This window comes from Austrofundulus limnaeus, unplaced genomic scaffold (genome assembly GCF_001266775.1).
Source record: "Austrofundulus limnaeus strain Quisiro unplaced genomic scaffold, Austrofundulus_limnaeus-1.0 Scaffold787, whole genome shotgun sequence".
In the NCBI taxonomy this organism is placed as follows: domain Eukaryota; kingdom Metazoa; phylum Chordata; class Actinopteri; order Cyprinodontiformes; family Rivulidae; genus Austrofundulus; species Austrofundulus limnaeus.
This window is the reverse complement of record NW_013953189.1, coordinates 57,324-74,149: the sequence shown is the minus strand read 5'-3', so window position 1 is coordinate 74,149 and position 16,826 is coordinate 57,324. Positions and strand designations below refer to the sequence as shown.

The following is a 16,826-nucleotide window of genomic DNA, read 5'->3' as shown; positions in this document are numbered from 1 at the left end:
GCTTGGCAGCTTTTCCTTTTGCTATAAAATCAGCAAGATTTTTTCCCCCCACATCTAAAGAGCTCTTTACTGTCTGACATCAAAAGGTGGGGGATGTAATTTTCTGTATGTGTTTGTCATGTTAGCAAAATACATCATGAACCTCACGAACCAGCAGTTTGAAGGGAACTCTCAGAAAGTGATCATTAGATGCACAAGTGACTCAGCATTTTGCAAAAGTCTCAAATCATCTTTGCTCTCAGTGTTGTGGTCCACTCACACGTGGACAGCTTTACACCTGGGTGTAAATTATGTGTGATGCGATGTCAACAGGCCACAAATGTTCAGAAAATATGAGGAAGCAGGAAAAGGCACATGACATTGCTGTAAAGTTTAGACGCTGCAGACGGTGAATTCATCCGAACAAACTGGGGCTTTTATTCCTAATTAGTCTATTTGAAGTGAGAATCTGAAAATCTGTTTGATTACAGTAAAAGCAAAACGCTACTGATGGGCTGTGTTTGCTAGGAAATGTGTGCTTTTGTACTTAGCCCAGCTCTGCTGCATTACAAACATTACCTTGTAAAGAGCGAAGGTCCTCATGGAGTATGTGGCCAGCTCCACTGTGTCCAGCAGAGTGACCTGGATCAATCCGTAGGTCTCGGTGCCACGCGTAGGCCAGTACTGATCACACTTCACCTAACAAGAGAATAGAAGCAAGGCTGAAACAGAGTGGTGGGCACGAGTGTGTGTGTAAAGAAATGTAGAAAAATGCAGAGGAGGCACATTTAAAGGTGCAAAAAAAATACAAATAAAATAGAAGAAAGGAGTGAAGAAATAGATCAGTGACAGATTGAGCAAAATTTAAACAGTAATGTTTGGGAAACAAATATGCTCAGAAGACAAGTCCAGTGTTTGAAAAAAAAAAGGATTTTAGTGAGTGAGGTGAAAAGTGAGAGTAAGATAAACCAAGGGACATTTAAGTTTCATAATATTTTTTAGTTTAGTAATAAGATCTCAAAAATATCTATTAGTGTGTTTCAAAAACCCCACTGAACACTGCCACATATTTCAACCTTACAAATCCCAGCAAAGCTCTCACAGAACACAAAATCCCAGCATCCCTCAACCAACAAAACATCTAGAACTCCCTGATAATGAGGGCAACCATTTTTGTAGTTCACCAGCTCAGACTCAGAGACCAGTAAGGAGGGAGGAAAAATAAATAAAAAATCAATCCCAGAGGATAAGAAAGAAGAGAAACGAGGGCCCTGGCAGAACCAGGCCAAACCAAACGTTATGTGCTGATCCCTCCAGTCCTCACATCAAAGACAGCAGGGAGCTCAGCTCAGCTTGCTCTGCATTCCACTGCTCCAGACTGGGGATTAGGCTTTTTGGCCCGGGACGTTCAGGCTGTAATTACAGCTTTCCAATGGTTGTTTTCCCACCAGACCTTGAGACATTGCGGGGACAGAAATGGCTGTCCACGTAGGGGGGCTGCTCAGTGCCAGCTACTACAGAGGATTTAGAAAAAAATAAACAAATAAAAAGAAAGAAAGCCTGGTGTGAAAACTATATTAACCATTGATTTATGGGCCAGCAGGCGTGGCCGTGGTTTGATTTGTGCTAAAAGGAAGGATCTTGGCACGATTCCCACAGTGGGACCATCTGCGATCGTCTGTGTTCTGAGTGGGTAAACACATAATGGTGTAACGTTGAGAGGTGTTAAATGAGATCAAATTAATTTCTCAAAAGAGCAGAGCACTACTCGTTCAAATGGTAGCTGGAGAGATGCAGCAGTGAAAATAAAACTTCTAAAATGTTCAAATTAAATGCTGATGCTGCATTCAGTTGTAGCTATTGTATAAAGAGACACAAAGACGAGCTTCATTATCAGCCAGGTTCACAACAGAACAAAACTCTCACAACTTACTTTCTTTAATAGCCCAAAACAATACAATATAATCACCGGGAAGGGGAAATAATTGTGATGTGATCATGCAAATTATGTAATCTGATGTGCACTCTATCTGAACTGCAGTGGTTATAATGAAACCCGTTTCAGACCAAGTTAGTGCCCTTTGATAAAACGAAAACAGGCCTGCCTTCTTGCTCAACACACTGGCTTATAAAAAAGTGGGGTGAAACAGCAGGGAAAATACTGAACAGAGGGGTAAAAAGGTAAGGGGGAAATCATGTGAGGTTAGGTTGCATTTAACAAGGGATTAGAAAAAGGAGTGAAAGAGAGGTCTTGCCTTAGAGAAGAAATAAGAGGGCATCTGAGGGTCAGAGAGACACAACAGAGACGGTTGGAAAAAGGTTGAAAAGGAAGCCAGAGTTTCAAAACAAGGCACACGTTAGTAGGAGAAAAGTAGCAGAGATGGGAGGAAAGGATCAGTTTCTGTAAAGAATTTTGGACATAATTGGTTAGCACTTAATCATGACTCACACCTCAGGCCATTCTTGTTCATTTCGTTCTTACGTGACATCCTCATTACACTGGATTTTCACTCAAGCGCACATTCAGTTAACAGCAAAATGCCTCAAAACCAAATGACTTTCTAATTCATTACCGAGCCCAGTTTAGCTGTGCCTGTAATCCCTTTTGGCCTTGCTCACCAATAAACTCTGTTCTACTGTGGCAGGCTCACCCTGCCTTTAGTTTATTCTTCAGTAGAGCTTTTATTCTTTCTGAAAGGGATAGTTCAGCTCTTTGAATTGGGGTTCTGTGGAAAGGTTACAAACAGGCAATATCTTACCTGCTGTAGATAGCACTTTTAATGACGTCAATTAGGAAAGATTTTGTTTAATTATCACTCAGCTCTAAGAAATGTAAGCAATAACATAATGATGTGTGTAGTAGTAGTAGTAGTAGTAGTAGTAGTAATCATAATTATTTACAACTAATTAAGTTTAGGAGTCAAGTCTGATTCAAGATGGCTGCTATCACATTAACAAAAACTACAGAATTGTATGTAAATACTGTAGTTGTGGAATGCAAAACTGACAATTACGTGACAATTTAAAAAACAGAATTGTTTAAAAGGACCACTGCACTTTTATTTTTAGATTGAAGATGGCAGCAATTCTCTTGGGCTAATGCTTCACTTGGACAAGCTATTAGCTATCAGTCAGGTTAAAATTAAACTTTGTCTTCAAATAAAGGTTGCTCCAAAACCTAAAATCTACAACAAACATGATAATAATTGTTTATAACCTTTCCACAGAATCTAATTTTAAAGGATTTGAACTAAACTTTTAGCAGTTGATTTCATTAACCTGTTACTAACATTTGAAATCTTTAAAAAAATAAAAATAAAAATCTAAAAGCACATTTGTGTACTTTTTTGTATAACAGATTATTTTTCATAGCCAACAAATATACCCTACAGTATATAATTTATCAAAGTATTTCTTTGTTAAACCATGTGCTAATCATTTCTTTTGTCCTTTAAAAGATCTGGATTTTTGCCTTGTTCTTATCTATTTTATTTTAGTCCTTTGATTTTTCTATCACAGTTATAGTTAACTTATTTTATTCTAACCATATCTATCATGGGTTTATACTCCAGTATTAACCCATCCCACCATCTTACCCGTGACTTCTCCTCCAGCTTGGTCATCATGACAATGTTGGCTGTGTGCTGCTCCCAGACCATCCTCCAGAAATCTCCAAAAGTCTCAGGGAGGGGTCCCTGAGTGGCTATGTAGGCATTCTGCCGGCGGTAGCCATCAATATAGTTTGCGTTAATGTAGTCACTGCCGGGGACGCCTGCATGAGGCAAGGAAAAAGTGGAGCGCATGAAGGATGAAGACATACACAGAGAAAGAATTGCAGCAAATAAAACAGGTAACGAGTTAGATAAAATAATCCAAAAGGTTCTAATATGCTGCAGATGATTGCAATAAATGAAAACAATTTTCATCCCTGTGAACATCCTTTTTCATTCTGTTGTACAGTAACAAAAAAAAGAAGGAAATGGATTATTCAAATTCTACTGCTTTGACTGAAGGTTTATGTCAAAGTAATAAAGGCTAAGAATCATCCAAGGTCACAGTACAGAGATTAATGTTTTCACAGTGTCCTCTGGCGTTGGATTGCTTGGCCGTCTTGTTTTATAATACATGCTAAGACGATCACGGGCCTAATCTGAGTCTACTCTGGATGTGCCACTCACAATGGCAACACGACTGTGAGGCCGTCTCTGGGTAAGACTCGGCTGACACCGCCTGTCCTGGAGGGGATTGTGTGTGAGAATGTGATGTGGGAGACCGTCTGTGTGAGTTTGATTTAGGATCAGGCCTGCTCATCTAGGGCCTAATACCATAATCCTAAAAATCACCGAGTCACAGCTCCAACATGCACACACAGACACCAGAAAAAAAAAAGTGCAAGCAAAGATGTGTGCACGGAGGAGCACTGAGCCGTGACCCCATTCTGCTGAGGTGGGACACAGAACTCCTTTTGAGTCTTCTGATAAGAACTTGAGAGAAGTCAGTGGGCAAACAGAAGAATCCCCACAGATAGAAAGTATGGCAGCTGATTCTCTAGAGGAAGGCCTTTTTCATGAGCAAGACTCAGACTCGTGCAGCTGTAAAACCACAGTCCAACATTCACCACACACACACACAAACAGATACACACCATCCCTTTTAAATGAAGAAGTGTGATTTTTTTTTTACCCAAGTTAGCTCCAATGGGATGGGGACAGACAGTAACACAAGCTTCAAACATGTGTTTATCAACCGCAGTCTTTAAAAGGCAGCTCGTCTCAAAGCTTTGATGTGCTTCAACTTTATTGCAAAGGGCTGCAACAGAAGCGCCACACAGATAAAACAAACACACGCGCACAATTCCAGTTTTGGTGGTGGCTGCGCTGGCTTGGCAGTGTGCGTGTCTTCATGGATGTGTGAAGGAAACTGGGAGCAGAAAGTGCATATCTGTGCTTGTGCATATGCTATTTGAATTTATAGCACAGCGTCTGTGTGTTCATGCGCCGAAATGTGTGGTATTGTGCGTTTGGATGCGATCACAAGTGTATTTTTTCTGAGCTGATGGACAGACAGACGGACAGACAGGGCTACAGGACAGGCGGGGGTGGAAGGGCTTCTCACACATGCTCGGCCCAGATAAGGCTCATCTGTTCGGGCTTGGCCTCCCACTGCCTCTCTCTCTGCACATCGGAGCAGCCGGTTTCTTCGCCTCAGGTCCCTGCCAGCTGAAGTTGGTGAGTACACTTCGAAATGCACGATGAGAACAGAACTGAGGCTATTTCCTTCTTTTTGTTTTAGATCGTTCAAAAGGACCTAATGCAGTGACATCGACTCACCAAAGAACTGTCAAAATAACAAATAAGTTAATGGCTTAGAAGTCCTTAGAGGAATGCAAATGAACCACTGCCTTTCATTCAGGAGTAATGTATTAGAATTAATCTTGTGTAAAAACTGCAGTGGGAAGTTCTGAGGAAACACCTTACAGGCCCTTCCCCCTTGCTCTCTACAGCCCTCCCTCCACAGCTCCTCCCCCACATGGAGCCCGCCTTGAACGCGAAGCATAGTGAGCAGAACCGAGCAGTGATGGCGGAAAAACAGCATGACACATTCAGAACTCGCAGAAAATGTAAAGTTAGGTTGTTTCAACAGCACAGCAATCTTGAGCTTGAATGAGTGCGGAAGAAGGGCGAGGTCAGTGCGTGATTGGCATTCCTGCCTCTGATTGGCTGATTATGAGGAGCCGTCTATTTCTGCAAATGGCAGTAGGATCACTGGGAGGAGCCGGAGGAGCTTGATTTTTTATCACATATTGTCCATCTCATATTCTACTGTCAGGACATAGTGACAGTTAAAATTTATAAAAGTTAACTTTTTTAGCTTTAAGGTATGAGTCTTGGCTGATTTAGTCTAATCTTGACAATAAGGTTCACAGACTTACATTCTAATGCAACATTACGAGATGTCACTCCTTAACTATGCATTGACAATGACTCTCAGATAATAGCACTCCAAATTTCAGTAAAGCGACTGTAAAATTGACTGACATATAGCCGTATTTGTGTGAGTGTTAATTGTGAGCAATGCACAAAAGAGTAAAGTAAATGGGGTAGTAGCACATGCTTGAGCTTGTTAGTGGTTGTGATTTTTGATCTGGGTGGCTGTTGGTACATTTTGTCCATGTAACAAGACCAGGGGTCAGATTTATAAAGCTTGCATACACACAAAACAAGCCCAGAAACATGCGTACACCACTTTTCATGCAAATGTTGTGATTTATGAAATCCAAACTTGTCATGAAAATGTGCGGTCCCTCAGCCAGCTCTGACCGATGCATATGCTTATTTTGGAGACGGGAAGCTGCGACACAGATGGCGAAGTGAGGAATTATAGCCACACAAATGATCACTGTCAGATATTTAATTTCACTTCATAATCAAACTTATATTTTTATTCAACTTTATCATCAGCTTTCTTGTGAGAAATAAGGACCTTTGAAATAAAAAAACTTAAATCTTAAATAAAAGTTCACACATCTCCATTCATCTCCTTCCTCCTCAGACGACCCTGACCCACAGACCCCTCCCCGACAAGAGACATTTCAACAGCACGACAGCAAAAATCACGCTTTGGGTACACATGCAGGGCGCACCCCTCACCAGTGTGGATGTTATAAAAAGTTCACTTTTAAAGTCTGTATTTCTCTCATGCGCATGCAGGGCTGTGGGATGTGAGGAGGTGAGGAGATGGTCAGCAGCAGATAACAGAGCAGGCAGGAGGGGGAGGATGGGGGAGAAGAGCGGTGAACTTATTTCTAACTTTATCTGACTTATTTAATTTTATTTATTGTTTTTATCGTCCTCCAGGCTCTGAGAGAAAATAAATTTGAAGCTGAGTTTTTGAAAAATATCATTAGATTACTCTAAATGTCTGTAAATCTGCAAAATGAGGGAAAATCTGTGTCAGTTACAGACATTCTGTTCACGTGAGCAGCTGTCAGCACCTGTCATCCTCCAAACGCACAACAGAGCGTGTCTGAACCAATCACTTTTGTTGACATTGATCAGCTGACTGATTTAAATACATCTTAACATTCATGAGGTACTTTACATTGACTGTTTATGGTTGAATGTGGGCGTGTAGAGGGTAGAACCTGAGGTGGGACCTTATGCGTAAACTCTGAGGTGCGGCTGTGATTTATAAATGAAAGGTGCGCAGAAACATGTGTACGCATGGTTTTATAAATCTGAATTTTTTTTGGCGTACGCCATTTCCGCCTTTTGGCCGTACGTTCATTTTTAGTATGGTTTCCACGCAATCCTTTATAAATTTGACCCCATAACTCTCTACTTTTTCTATATGAATAAAAACAAACAAACAAAAAAACTACTCTCTCATCCACCCCTCTTGCTCGGGTGGGTGGTTTTCCATCTCCAGCTTGGGTCCTCTAGGCCTGGGAGCTTGAGGGTTCTTCGCAGTATCTTAGCTCTTCCTAAGACTGCACTCTTCTGGACTGAGATGTCTGAAGTGTTTCTCCAGGTATTTGTTGGAGCAACCTCTCCAGTGTGGGGGTCATTGCCCCCAGTGCTCCGATGACCACGGGCACTACAGTTGCCTTCACCTGCCGGCTCTTTCTAGTTCTTCTCTGAGCCCTTGGTATTTCTCCAGTTTCTTGTGTTCCTTTTTCCTGATGTTTCCATCATTAGGAATGGCCACATCGATCACAATGGCTGTCCTCTGCAGCTTATCAACGATCACAATATCTGGTTGGTTGGCCATTCCCATTTTGTCTGTTTTTATTTGGAAGTCCCACAAGATCTTGCATACACACACATATATATGCATACTGTATGTACGTAAGTATAGTATAGTATAGTATAGTATAGTATAGTATAGTATTTCATAGTGTCTCATAGTATNAGTAGGAGCAAATCTAAGAAATTTTCAGCACTTAAGTCTAAAAATCCACTCTAAGAAGTTTGATAAATACGGGCCCTGATCAGAGTAAATAAACTTTTCATACACTGATTCAGGTCTCCCGGTTAGTATAACTTTGTTTATAAATGTAAGTAAATTATACTGCACCCTAACCTTCAATAATGGCCTATTATTAACCCCTGAAAGAGTTAACCCCTTATCTCCCAGTGATGGGAATAAAGGAGTCAGCAGACTGACTCCTAACTAGCTGAAATATTGTGTTTGCCCCCACAATTTGTCATCAATAATTTYGCATTCAGTCAATAAGTTAGATTTTGATTTTCATTGACATCTTGGTGTCCAGTTATTCATTTGTCACATCTTGATAAATTATTAATGAATGAACATTCAACTTTTGATAAGGAGTTGCTGAAACTGGAAATTTTTCTTTAAGACATTAAAAAATATGTTTAATCATTGCAACTAATGAAAACTAATATTGAAATGAGCAGATTATGTGTAAGTGAACTCTTTTTGTTCTCTTTTTCATCTTGCTGCATGGTTGAGCAGTTAGTCTGCATCACTTCTGCGTGTTATTCTCATACATTTTGTGTGGTTATTTTGTTTTCCTCACTCAGTCAAAAACTGTGCATGTTAGACTAATTGGTGGTTCTATGGTCCCAGGTCTTAGTGAAGGCAATTCTGGCTCTTTTCTGAAATCTGTAATGGACTTCTGACCTCTCACCCATTGACCACTGGAGAGAGGAAGCAGCCCCCCATCCAGCACCCAAACAGGATGAAACAAGTAAAGAAAACAGATGAAAATTTTAGTCTGTAAAAGCAAGCTGCACCATAAATGATCCGAATAGAATTTCTTGCCGGTTTTGTGCACAACCTTCCAAAAACACCACTCTGACTCACTGTCAACTCATAACTTTACCCTCTGTTTTATCCTTCCCGATTCAAACCATCGTGTCTCGGAGCTGCTGTGTGTGGGCTGCAGATTTAGGACTTAATAGCAGACTGGAATAAGTGAAGCAACATAATTTGCTTTAAGGCTTTAAGAAAACAAAGTTGTGCTCGTTGTGTTTGCTAAGCAAAGCTTTGCAAAGCATTCACAGAGCAGCTTCGGATTCACAGCAGTGTTTACTGATCGGTGCTTTTAATGCTGAAAAAAAAACAGAGACAGCAGCAGAGTAAATCAAATAATTACTGTTATTTCCATTAASTACGTGTCTAAAAGCCACAAATAAAACTTTAATGTCTTGTTAATAAGCTCAATGGAAGTCTGAGGGGAGAAAAGTGTTTGACAGTTTAGAGAGGATAGCAGTTAAAAGTATGTTAAACCTGACTGATGGGTTAAAGCACCTTCTAATGTTGCTGTGAGTAAAAAAACATGTTTGATTCTGGTTCATTCTTTTAAAGGTTTTGATGGGTAACTGAACTGACGGAAGGGGCCACAGCCTGTTGTTGACACTACCAGAAGGAGTGGTTATGGTTCTGCTTGCTGTTGTTTCTGTACTTGCAACTTCAGTATACTCCTCATATTTAGCTTTGTGCAACGTGTGCTAGTGGCGACTTATATTAAAATATTGCATGGTATATCTCCTAGATTGTAAGAGCTGCTTTGAGTGTTTTCTTTTCAAGTACAATATATATATATATATATACACACACACAGTTCATATTTTAGACATAGGGATGATGTAGGAAGACATTTAACGGGGTTCAAATGGGATGTTGAAGCGAGAACGGTGTGAGATTAATGGGAATTTCATCAGGATAGTTTATTTTCCTCCAAATGGTAAATGGCTAGAACTTACATAGTGCCTTATCAAGTCCCTACGGACTCCAAAGCACTTTATTATTATAACTGTTTAGTTTTGAATTCCAGTAAACCTAAAGAAATGATCTTTGATCCTAAGGGATTGAGAGCACATGATTATCATGTGACCTTTGATGGAAATATAATTGAACAAGTGCACTCTTTTAAATACCTTGGTATTATTATGTGCAATACTCTGTGCTGGAATGAACATGTTGACTAGCTGTGCTCCAAACTAGCCCAGAGACTGCATTTTCTGCGAAGACTTACAGTAGGCTGTTTGGTGTCCAATCTAAGATCATGCAGACCTTCCATAATGCTGTTCTTGGCAGTGTAATTAGATATGGCATGGGTGCTTGGTTCAGCTCACTTACTGTGAAGTCCAAGTCAAGACTCATTAATATAATGAAAACCTCAATGAAAATAATTGGGTCAAATTTTCAACCTTTGCCATTGCAATCATTGCAGTCTAATCTCGTATGTTGTTTATAATATTGCTTTTTAACAAATTTTAATCGTTTTTATTGCTGGTTTGTATAACAATGAAGTTGAGCTGTGTCCGGATGTGCAATATGTTTATCTTTGTGCAAACTAATTGTTGGTAGTTTCAGATGTCATGTTTTAGTTCAGATGTTTTGTTTGTTGAGAACTGTACTGTGACATTTTTTTTGTTCTAGGTGTGTTTGTGTGTCTTGCGGTCGCTGCGCCTCCACCTGCAACAAATTCTCCTTAGGGGACAATAAAGTATATCTTATCTTATCTTATCTTATCTTATCTTATCTTATCTTATCTTATCTTATCTTATCTTATCTTATCTTTTCTTTACACTAAAAGTCATTTGTCCATTCATACACACATTCAAACACTGATGATGGTAAGCTACAAACTATAAATAAATGTTTTGAGCACCATTATATTTGATAATTCATTTCCTTTTCACACCTATTTTAAGTCAATCAGTTTCATAATTAAAAGGCTGTAATGTGTGTCTGCATTTACAGTCTTTATTATCATCAGTATCAGATTTCTTATTACTAAACTTGACTTGGTACAGACAACTACTCCCCAAGAAACCCAAAAAAAAAAAAAAAAAAAAAAAAAAAAAAACAAAAAAAAAAAAAACGTAGTCCCTGTTTTTTCTACACTAGTGTTTCTAATGTTTTTACCCCTAAGTTCTACACCTCAACTCCCAGTTCCTGTAACAACATAACTAATCAAATTTCTTCTTCTAAACACAACTAATTAAAAAAAAGAACCAACCATTAAATACCAAAATAATTTAAATGTGTCTTACCATCAACGCTCGAAAGTATAACCCTTGAGTGATCATAGGCGATAACATTAGCATAGCGATTCTTTGGTTTGTTGACCTCCAAGTTGGAGTTTTCCCATGTGAACTGCTGAGCCGGGTCAATGGACTACAAGAGATAAAGATGACAAAGCAAACAACAAAGTTATAAAATATTTTGGTATTACTAAAGTTTGTGGGTTTCAAATAAAAACTCCAGCACAGAATGAGTTTAAAATTCAAAAGTGGAATAAAAGCCACAACGTGTATGATGTAAAAAGGAAAACAGAAACACTTTGATAGCCAAAAAGGCTGATTCAGAACATAAGTATCAGTGGATTGGAATTCATAGGTAAGTAGTGTTGTATTTGTTAAGCTGTATTTAACCTGGCAAACCTCACTGAGATCACAGATTTCTTTTTCAGCGAAGGTCTGGGCTTGAAGGCAGTTTAAACATATTTCTATAGGAGGAAACTGGAGTACCCAGAGGAACCCATGCAAATTCGATGAGAACATGCAAATATTGTAGAACGGTTGGGTGTCACCATAGTCAAGGGCAGGACTGAGTACACGTCCTTGAGGAACCCCTGCATACAATGTGACTTCTCATTACCATCACAAACTGACAAAACTCTACAAGACCTCTCTTGAAGTTACCAGCTGGCTCAAAAATTTACCATCAAACTGCAGGAACCGGTGCTTAGAAGATGTTTATAATTTCCACATGCAGATACAGTCCAGGAATACTGAAGCTACAACCTGCCATTAAAAACTACTACAAATTAAAGATTAGCTATGCATTACTGATACCAGACAGGAACATGGGTACTTATGATATCCTATTTCAAGAAAGTCTTTCCACTTCCAACAGAGATACTATCTGCCAGAGAAAGATGATAAAAGCACAATAAATTTCCACTGGTAGAAGGAGGATGGTTGTGTCAGACCATTAAGCTCCTGGAGGGTAATTACAGTGTAACCATTGCTGTTAGCCGGGAGAGGCAGACATGAGGTCATTACAGGGCTGTCAATGGAGAAGCACAAAGAGGGGAGAGCCAGAGCAATTTAGCAATTTTGAATATTTTACGACACATAATTATGGTTTTGTGGGGAAAAATGGACAGGAGTGGTGCTGGATAAGTGCACGTATGTGTATGGGTAAGTTTAAGACTGCTTTCTCCACGCTGCCAGCATCAAGTGTGTCTGATTATCACACCACAATCATTCCTGGCCTCGCTTCCATCCGTCGCTCTCTCGTTCCTTCGTTGAGGGTTCAACACCGAACAAAGCACACAGTCATGCAGAGGGAATGTGAGGCCCAACGGAACGGTTCCAACGATAACCACAATCACACTCAGCTTCTCTCCCTCACCGTCTCATTTTTTTCTCCCAACACTTCTCTCCTGGAGAACACTCTCATTCTGTTTTTCCACTTTTTTTAATCCGTCCTTGTATTACTTTATACATCTGTCACACACAATCTGTCTCTTTCTTGCAGTAGCCAATTAGAGCCGTATGTCTCCATCTTCACCCAGAGGCCCTTCGGCCGTCAAAGATTTTTTTTTCTTTTGTAAGCAAAAAGTAAATAAATAACAAAAAAACATTTTTCTACTCCTTTAACAAATCTCTGCAGAGCTCATTGTAATACCGGCTCTGGTTACTAAAACAGCGGGCATGTTTTTAAAACATTTCTGCTGATCTGCGTGCACACTGAGTTCAGACACACAGTTGATGCTATTGTTGCTCCATATTAACTGCGCTGCAAGTAGAAGGAAACTAATCAAGATTTTCTTCTGTGTGCAGAGAACACTTGTTCCCTGAATCACTCGGTTTGCTCTTTGTGGGTGCTTCTTGATTTCTATTTTCTCTGTGTCCACCAGAGCGTAGAAGCGAGAGCTTGATAACCATCTGGCTGTAAGCAAACTGTCTTTGAGCTTGCAATTTGAATTTTCCTCTCATATTTGTGGAGATAACAGCACGATGGCAAAAGCGATGGAAACGCAGTTCATCTCTCGGGAAGTCGACAAATCAAAATGTGATGTCAATGCAGAGGCCACAGAAATTGAAAAATGACACGTCGCTGATAAACAAGAGCGCCTCGGAACAAAACCAGACGAATTTCCCCAAGTTGGAGATTTTCAGTGGCAGATAATCAGCATTCCTACCTCATATTCTTGAGAGAACTTGAGATTGTCATTTGCCTTGAGGCGCTCAGCGTGATCTGCCAGCTCAGAGATGGGGACGGGTGGGTGACTCGCCATGCCTGCAGAGCACAGGAAAAAAAAAAGTCAGTTTTGATACCAATACTGTACTGCTGAACTCTTTTTGAAAGAAAATGTTAAAAGCTGGAATCCTCTAAGGAGGTGTTGTTTAGTGTTCAGCCCATGGTCAGCACAAGAGGCAAATGGAAGTGGGATCTTTTTTTTTTTCTTCATTATTTAATTATTTTTGTTAAGTGACGTTTTCTCTCCAGACAGACTGGAGAGAACAATGTGCGAGTTCAAAAAGCTGCCAAGACACAAAAACATGTCCTCGGAGTATATGAACACTGCTGGTGAGGATAAAAAAAGACAACAGCACAGGCAGTTATAAATTAAGTATGACTTTTTTCTTGCGATTTTAAAGTAAGTGGCGCTTGGTGAAATGTTGTCAACTGATGCAGCTTCATCCTATATGGGGTGGAGGGTTAGTCAGAATGAAAATGGAAGGATAGAAAGGAAGAAAGAAGGAAATCTGTGGTTGACTAAGACCAACTAACTTGACAAACGGCGGTAACCGCGGTACACTGAAACACGGTAGGCTGTAAGGGGAAACAACACAGTGAACCTCATCAGCATGACTGATTCTGACTACACGCTGCTGCGTTGGCTGGACGGGTTTTGTTTCAAATCTACCTGGAGTCTGGAAGTTGATCCTCCGCAGCTCCACAGGATCTGTGGGATGGTGGGAGGACATGGCTTTGCTGCAGGGAAAACTGCCCTTCCTTCCCTCAGCTTCGGCTCGTTTCCTAGAATAACAGTCACAATTTACCTCAATGTGATGTACTTGATATCACTCTGCATGAAATTTAGACCAGTGAAGGTTTGGGCTCATATACACTTTGGCCTAACCTCTATAAATGCAAATCTTCAGTACAAATACTGATACACCCCTGATTTTTTTTTATATTCAGATATGTCACGGGCAATAGTCTGGAAATGCTAATTTTCTAGCAAATCCAGAGCAGCTTCCATTACTCTTAATTTTAAATGGTCAAACATTGCTTTCTAGCTTACTCAAATGCAATAAAAGAAACGAAACCTGTTGAACTGAGCGATTCTTTTAGCGCAACTAACTTTAAAACATGGTTTATCTGAGCAGCAATAGCCTAATTCTGGCCCTAAATCAATCGATTTTGTAAAGCAATCCTTGAAGAGGCTTTTCAAGAAAAATGTTCCTGTGGGCCAGTAGAAATGGTAATAAGGAGCTTGTGTTTACCTGTCAGGTTTGCTGGATCCACACGGAGAGATGAACAGATAAAAGAACAGACAAGGAAGAAGAACATTAGTGTCCAATCAAAGGGCATCAGAGACAAAAGGAGAGCTGAACTCATCTTTTTCTCTTTGTTCAGACTAACTAGGTTTCTATGTGAGTGTGTTCAATACACGACATAAAACCTCCTTTGGACACAAAGGTGAACAGCAGACTTAAATACAAATAAAAGAAACACTTTTTTTTCTTGCTCCCTTACTCGATCACCCAATAACATGCTGGGATCATGACTCCAGGTGAGACATAAAAGGCTGATGAATACTATTAGTAGCACTCCACGATCATAAGCATCAGATTATCACCATCAAGTTTTATAAATCTGCTACGCCACATCTGTCACAGCTGGTTTTTATGTATATTAATAAAGCTGTAGCCAGAGAACAGATGATTATCATGAATAATGCTAATGACCAGTAATGCTGCTATCTCACTCTGTCTTTTATGGTGCTCACTTTGTATGGGCAATAATGCAGATTACAAAAAAAAAAAAAAAACTCGAAAAATTTGCATGTGCTGTGAAAACGTGAACGCAAATTGATTGCAGAAACTTTATCTCAAAGCTGATAGGGAATTATTACATTTAAACCAAGCAAAACAGAAGCTACAATGAGCAAAACTAACTAATTAAGTAAATCAAACAGTAGCTAAAAGTAGCAAAACAATAGATAATAGCCAAAATGACCAAAGCAGTAATTAAAAGCTAAAATGAGCTAAACTGTTGCTCTTTTTTTACCTCTACCATCCTGTTTTTTACCTTTTAAATAGAAGAATAGCGATGACGATGCAGACGATAAAAATCACAGCCAACACAGGACCCACCACCCACAGCAGCCCCTCCTCCTCATCGATAATGGGCTGAGGATCCACGTCCGATGACGTCACCGGGTCAGAATAAGGGCTTGTTGAAAACATTGTCTGTAAGAAACCATAGATTTTAGGGGTTTTGCTGTGTAAACATATTAGACAGGTAAAACAGTTGTTGGGTGTCCGGGCTCACGTTTTCTGAGAGGTCAAGCAGTGCAAGCGCAAAGAAGACGTACTCCTGTCCACCCGTTAGAGGACGGTTACGGAAGTCGCCGTAGTTTCGTCCATCACCTAACGTAAACTCCAGTGGGAGGGTCTTGAAGTGCGCTGTGACATAGGCCCTGGGATCTGATTGGCCAGCCTGTCTTCGGATACGAAGTGCCCGGCTGACGCTGGTCCTGTTGATCTCTTTAAGAAGCTGGAACAGAAAAAATAAAGTATTTGATGATTACTGGGTAATATGAAGAGAGGAAACAGACTGGAAAAAGTATCAAATCACACGGACAGAATTGATAGCTTGGTTTTATTTTCATTTGAAATAGAGCATATTTAAACAAAGTGCATCATCAGTGAAACTCAGGAAGGGAATTTCTCTGAAATGTAATCGTAAAATCACAGTTTGAAGTATTGACAATTTAACCTGCACAAAACCCGCTCATCACCGGGGGAACAAAGGGCTCCGCAGAGAATTTACAAAAGCACATTTGTCTTCATCAACTGAGTTGCTGCAGCATTTATCCATTTATTCAGTGCGCACCATAAAAAGGTCTATTTAACCAATCTCTCACACGAATGTGCTTTCAGAACAGGATAATGAGGTAATTATGTTTTTAGGAAAAAGGCAGGAAGTGGAATTAGATGGGAAATGGCATGTGAAAATATTGTTTGAATTAAGCCAGCAGTTGATGGCCTGGTTGTCCATCTTAACATGCATAATAAGATGAAAGATACACACTGCAGCAGAAAAAAAAAAACTTTGACTAAGACTATGTGCACGTTTAACCAAAAATAAATGGTTTGCAGACTTTTTAATGTTTCCTTCTAGCTTTCACTCTCAGAAAGTAATCATTGGATGTACATCTACAGCTGATTAACTTCTGGAGCCAACGCATTTCAAGATAGCCACATCTACCGACAGATTTTAGAAAGCACACAAATGGTACTAAATCAGTCAATTTTACAGATACTGAGATAAAATTTGGTGTGGTGGTAGCCCAGAGTCACCCACAACTTAAACTGTTCTCACCTCATCCATGTTCATTTGATCCGGCTCACTCCACGGATTCAGAAACTTCCCTCCTCGCTGCTTCTTCAGCGGCACCACCACCACGTAGTAACCCCTAAAACACACACATGATGAACTGAGATCAAGCCTACACATGCTTAAAAACTCATCCATCTCTGAGAAACCCACCACACCATGAAAATTAAAACAACACAGGTTTGAGGTATCGAAGGATATTGATAACTATCTTATGTCTGTGTGGTAAA

The 16,826-nt window shown here is 39.9% G+C and overlaps 1 protein-coding gene across 17 annotated transcripts in view; it reads right to left on the bottom strand.

Moving 5' to 3' along the window:
- Positions 1-16,826, bottom strand: part of LOC106532527 (receptor-type tyrosine-protein phosphatase delta) — an 80,618-nt gene that overhangs the window by 11,689 nt on the left and 52,103 nt on the right. For 10 of the 17 annotated variants that reach the window (XM_014028598.1, XM_014028599.1, XM_014028596.1 and 7 more), the window contains 10 exons: positions 16,582-16,675; positions 15,529-15,753; positions 15,286-15,446; positions 14,478-14,489; positions 13,895-14,007; positions 13,166-13,263; positions 11,007-11,130; positions 3,576-3,751; positions 2,235-2,258; positions 559-678 (listed from right to left, as the gene is read on the bottom strand). In XM_014028598.1, coding sequence (XP_013884052.1) covers positions 559-678; positions 2,235-2,258; positions 3,576-3,751; positions 11,007-11,130; positions 13,166-13,263; positions 13,895-14,007; positions 14,478-14,489; positions 15,286-15,446; positions 15,529-15,753; positions 16,582-16,675 — 1,147 coding nt within the window. The remainder of the gene's footprint in view (positions 1-558; positions 679-2,234; positions 2,259-3,575; positions 3,752-11,006; positions 11,131-13,165; positions 13,264-13,894; positions 14,008-14,477; positions 14,490-15,285; positions 15,447-15,528; positions 15,754-16,581; positions 16,676-16,826) is intronic. The other 7 variants (XM_014028601.1, XM_014028610.1, XM_014028611.1 and 4 more) reach the window with 1 other exon arrangement.